Source organism: Palaemon carinicauda, chromosome 1 (genome assembly GCF_036898095.1).
Source record: "Palaemon carinicauda isolate YSFRI2023 chromosome 1, ASM3689809v2, whole genome shotgun sequence".
In the NCBI taxonomy this organism is placed as follows: Eukaryota; Metazoa; Arthropoda; class Malacostraca; order Decapoda; family Palaemonidae; genus Palaemon; species Palaemon carinicauda.
In genome coordinates, this window is record NC_090725.1 from 49,963,355 (window position 1) to 49,968,354 (window position 5,000).

General features: G+C 34.9%; 1 protein-coding gene across 2 annotated transcripts in view; it reads right to left on the reverse strand.

Annotated features, from left to right (window-relative positions):
* The window catches only part of LOC137648169 (uncharacterized), a 377,150-nt gene that overhangs the window by 39,045 nt on the left and 333,105 nt on the right, over positions 1-5,000 (reverse strand). For both annotated transcript variants that reach the window (XM_068381105.1, XM_068381099.1), the window contains exons 2-3: positions 1,567-1,875; positions 718-826 (exon numbers count right to left, since the gene is read on the reverse strand). In XM_068381105.1, the coding sequence (XP_068237206.1) occupies positions 718-826; positions 1,567-1,718 (261 nt within the window). In that variant the 5' untranslated portion in view covers positions 1,719-1,875. The remainder of the gene's footprint in view (positions 1-717; positions 827-1,566; positions 1,876-5,000) is intronic.

Sequence of the window (5,000 nt, forward strand, 5' to 3'; positions counted from 1 at the left end):
CCTGATCATTCAACAACTTGGTCACATCAGGGATAAAACTTCTAGAATACTGTGTAGTATTGAGCCTCATGATGGAAAAGGCATAACTATTAGACTTAACTGCATACTTAGTATTACGATTAGGATAGTACACTCCGGGAAGATCTGAATACATAGTGGGTCAGAATTATGAAAAATCTTAAGCAACACGCATAACGACCTAGCTTAACGACGGTACCAGAGATTAATATCTATTATTATTATTATTACTATTACTTGTTAAGCTACAACACCAGTTGGAAAAGCTGGATGCTATAAGCCTAAGGGCTTCAACAGAGAAAATAGCATAGTGAGGAAAGGAAACAAGGAAAAATAAAATATTTTAAGAAAAGTAACAACATTAAAATGAAAATCTCCTATATAAACTATAAAAACTTTAACAAAACAAGGGGAAGAGAAATTAGATACAATAGTGTGCCCTAGTGTACCCTCAAGCAAGAGAAGTCTAACCCAAGACAGTGGAAGACCATGGTACAGAGGTTATGGCACTACCAAAGACTAGAGAACAATGGTTTGATTTTGGAGTTTCCTCCTCCCAGAAGGAATAAGAAATTTAATAGATCCTAAGATCCTATCCATCAAATTAAGATGAGACTCAGCAGCTCAACAGACAGGAGAACAATACTCGAAACAAGGCAATATGGAAGAATTAAAACACATAAAGACATTGTATCCTACCTGACGAAGGTGATGGGAGGCGACCAAGAAGAGCACGGGCGAGGCAGGGTGTTCCTCAGGTCGAGGAGGTTCAACTTTCTTTTCCTTCACTGTCATCCATCCGAGCCATCTGCCGACGAGAAAGAAAATCAGATGGCGAATCTTTGGTGGGATGAAAAGCAAAATCGGGTTCCTCTACTGTTGGAGATTGAGATTTTATTGCATCATTATTATTTCCTCTAAATCCAACATCCTACATAGTTCTTTTCACGTCTAAACTCAGAGACTCCTTATACAATCTTTTACTTCAACATCTAATTCGAAATCACTTCCTCTTTTCCTTTCATTTTCTCAACATCCAACAAAATCATTTTCACATCTAAACTCAAGAGATTCCTTATAAATCATTTGTTTACATCAACATCTCTTTCTGTCTTCCTCTTTTCCTTTCATTTCCTCTACATCCAATATCCTACACAATTCTTTTCACATCTCAACTCAAGAGATTCCTTATAAATAATGTTTGTCTTCAACATCGCATTATAATTCATTTTCTCTCTACCTTTCATTTCTCAACATGCTACATAATTCTTTTCACATCTCAACTCAAGAGATTCCTTATACTACATTTTACTTCAACATCATCTACCTCACATCCCCTTTGCCTATCATTTCCTTAACATCCAACAAAATCATTTTCACATCTAAACTCAGGAGATTCATTATACATATTTTTTTTTTTACATTAACATCCCATTCTAACTGAATTCCTCTTTTTCCTTTCATTTCCTCAACATCCAACATAATTCTTTTCACATCTCAAAACTCCAAGATTCACTATATTCATTTTCATTCCCGTTTCCGACTTACATAAGAGAACACGACACGAAGACGACGCCGATGAAGATGCACTGTGGAATGAGCGAGAGCATCATCGTCAGCCCGATGATGGTGATGCCCACGGCGATGATCTTGTTGGTCCTCCGCTGCCATACTGCGGAGGACACGGCCGTCTGGTGCATTCTGCCTGGGACGGGAGGGAACCCGCAAGGAGGCGATCCCGAAGGCACCGTGGGTGGTGGCGGCGGAGGGGGTGGAGGAGGGGGAGCCCGGGGAGGTAGCCGAGGCAGTGTCCGGGCGGTGATTGCGCTGGAGGCCGTGGTGATGGGCGGAGGCAGCCTGAAGGAGGGAGAGATAAAAGCTACTTTAGAATGCGGTGCTAATCTGAGGTGTGGCAAATAGCGTAGGAATGCGGTAAATGGCAAAAATTACTTAGACAAATTGGAGACTAAAAATGGCTCGTACACAATATGAAAATAAGGAAATGCACACACACACACATATATATATGAATATATATAAATCATACACACACACACACACAAACACACACACACACACACACACATATATATATATATATATATATATATATAAGAATTCTGTATATCCAAGTTTTAATTCAATTAAAGACATTACAAGATTAGTCTAAATGTAATAGGCATTCATTAGATCTTGATAACTACTTAGCGTAAAAATGGTAACAAAGGGAGTGACTATATATGTGTATATATATATATATATATATATATATATATATATATATATATATATATGCATATATATATACACAAAAAAAAGAAATACAGTGGTTTCTAGTCGACTAAAGGACAAAGGCTTCAAACGTACTTATCTATGTCTCCCTCTCTGTCGAGAGAGAGAGAGAGAGAGAGAGAGAGAGAGAGAGAGAGAGAGAGAGAGAGAGAGAGAGAGTTATAACTAAAAAGCACAAATTTCACTTTCAAACCACAAATTTTACTTGGCAAAAAGTCTGGCGTTATCGGAAAGATCGAGTCAGAGAACAAACACGATAATAGGGCCAGTCTCGTCCGGTCATGAATTGTTTCCTACTGATAATCGTTTCCTGTCCAACACCAAAAACTCGAACTGAGAATAACACAAAGTCTCGAACTGAGAATAACACAAAGTCTCGAACTTTGAACAGAGAATAACAGTCTAGAACTTTGGATAACACAGTCTTGAACTTTGAAATGAGCTTATCACAAAGTCTCGAACTAAAAATAACACTATGTCTTGAACTTTGAACAACAAATAAACACAAAGTCTCGAACTGAGAATAACACAAAGTCTTGAACTAAGGATAACAGTCTCGAACTTTGAACGGAAAATACCAGTCTCGAACCTAGAATAACAGAGCCTCAAACTTTGAACCGAGAATAACTCAGTCTCGAACTGAGGAAGTCTCATACAAAGTATAACACAAAGTCTCCAACTGAGAATAACACAAAGTCTCTACCTGAGAAAGTCTCGAACAGAGACTAACACAAAGTCTCGAACTGATAACGCCAATTTGCAACTGTCAATATCTTCCATAAACAAAGCCCTAAATTTCTCATTTCAGGATTTTAACTCATAATTACAATGTAGGGCATTAAAAATGTATAAAACTAAAATCTAGAGCCTATGTAAGTAGGCCTATAAATATAAAGATACCACAATAATATAATACAATATTAAACATCTTTTAAGAATAGTCCAAAGTCAGCATATCAAAAAAAAAATCAAAACCAATCAATCAATTAAGAATAGTTCATAGTAATTTCGAAATTTGAAACAGGCGCCATTGTAAGTTTTCTTTATTTTATTAATAAACGCAAATACTTTACTATAGGATGTGTTTTATACATACTATTATTATTATTGTTATTACTATTATCATTATTATTATTATTACTAACTAAGCTACAACCCTATTTGGAAAAGCACTATGCTACAAACCTAAGAGCTCTAACATGAAAAAAATAGCCCTGCGAGGAAAGGAAATAAAGATATAAATAAACAACAATGTAAGTAATGAACAATCAAAATAAAATATTTTAAGAACAGTAACAACACTAAAATAAATCTTTCTTATAAAAACTATAACAAAACTATAAACAAGAGGAATAGAAATAAGATAGAATAGTGAGGCTGAGTGTATACTTATACTCAAACATTTATTCGTTCAAAATACAGTTCGAAAATACAAATGATCAGATTTCGAAAATACTTAATAATTATCTGAAACTGAAACCTATGCAGATCAGAATGCAGTGCTTTATAAGACGACTCATGAGAGGCAGTTGGAATGCATGATCTTAAGCCAACTGCATTCTCTTCTTGATTCTATTTTGGTAATGTCTTCACGTGATCATGGTTCATTTCAATCATTTGATAGTTCTATCATGTGTGGTACAAAATCGCCTTGTTCAATTAATGTTATTTTGATTAATTTGTGGTTTATCGTTGTTCCAAAAATACGATTTATTTTTCGTTTATATTATATTTTTTTCCGTACTGGTTGGATTACCTTTTGTTACAATTTGAAGTAGGGTTGCAGCTTGGCTTATGATGATGATGATGATAATAATAATAATAATAATAATAATAATAATGACAAATAGATACATACGTATCATTATATATTATTATAACTGATATAAAGCCATTTACTACATTACAAAAAAATAAAATATATGACTAATTAACAATGCAATTGGACACGAAAGTGCAATACCCAATTCACTTATTAGCGTTAAATAACCAATTGTATAAATTGTTCAAAAGCATTAAGCCAACCTTACTAATAAATCAACTTACGTCTTCACTAAGTAACCAACTGAATTGCACCAGTCATGAGCTAACTTCTAATCATTCATATATATATATATATATATATATATATATATATATATATATATATATATATATATATATATATATATATGTATATATATATTGTTCACTGCTGGACAAAGGCCTCAGACATGTCCTTACACTTCCTTCTGTTTATGGTCTTTCTATGAAAGAGTAAACCCACAAATTAATCAATCTATCGTCTTCTCTTTCTACCCCACTGCGTTTACAATTTCAAAGGACCTTTTCTGTTATTCTTTTTGTCCATTTATTATCGTCCGCGTCTATTATTTACTTGTTAGAATATGAGAGAGAGAGAGAGAGAGAGAGAGAGAGAGAGAGAGAGACTTGCATCGGAACAAAAGAAACTTCTTGTCTCATAACCATAGTAATCGATATGAATCTCTACCAAACATAACCTACCCACAAATTCCGGCTTCAGTTTCGTTAACGTTAGGTATTTGAAATTGGGAGTGCTATGCGCGTAGATTTATCCGAATTGCGTCGAGAACGGTTGACCTTGAAACGTAATGAAAAAGCGCTGTAAATACGTCAATGGAGTCTCTCTCTCTCTCTCTCTCTCCCCTCTCTCTCTCTCTCTCTCTCTC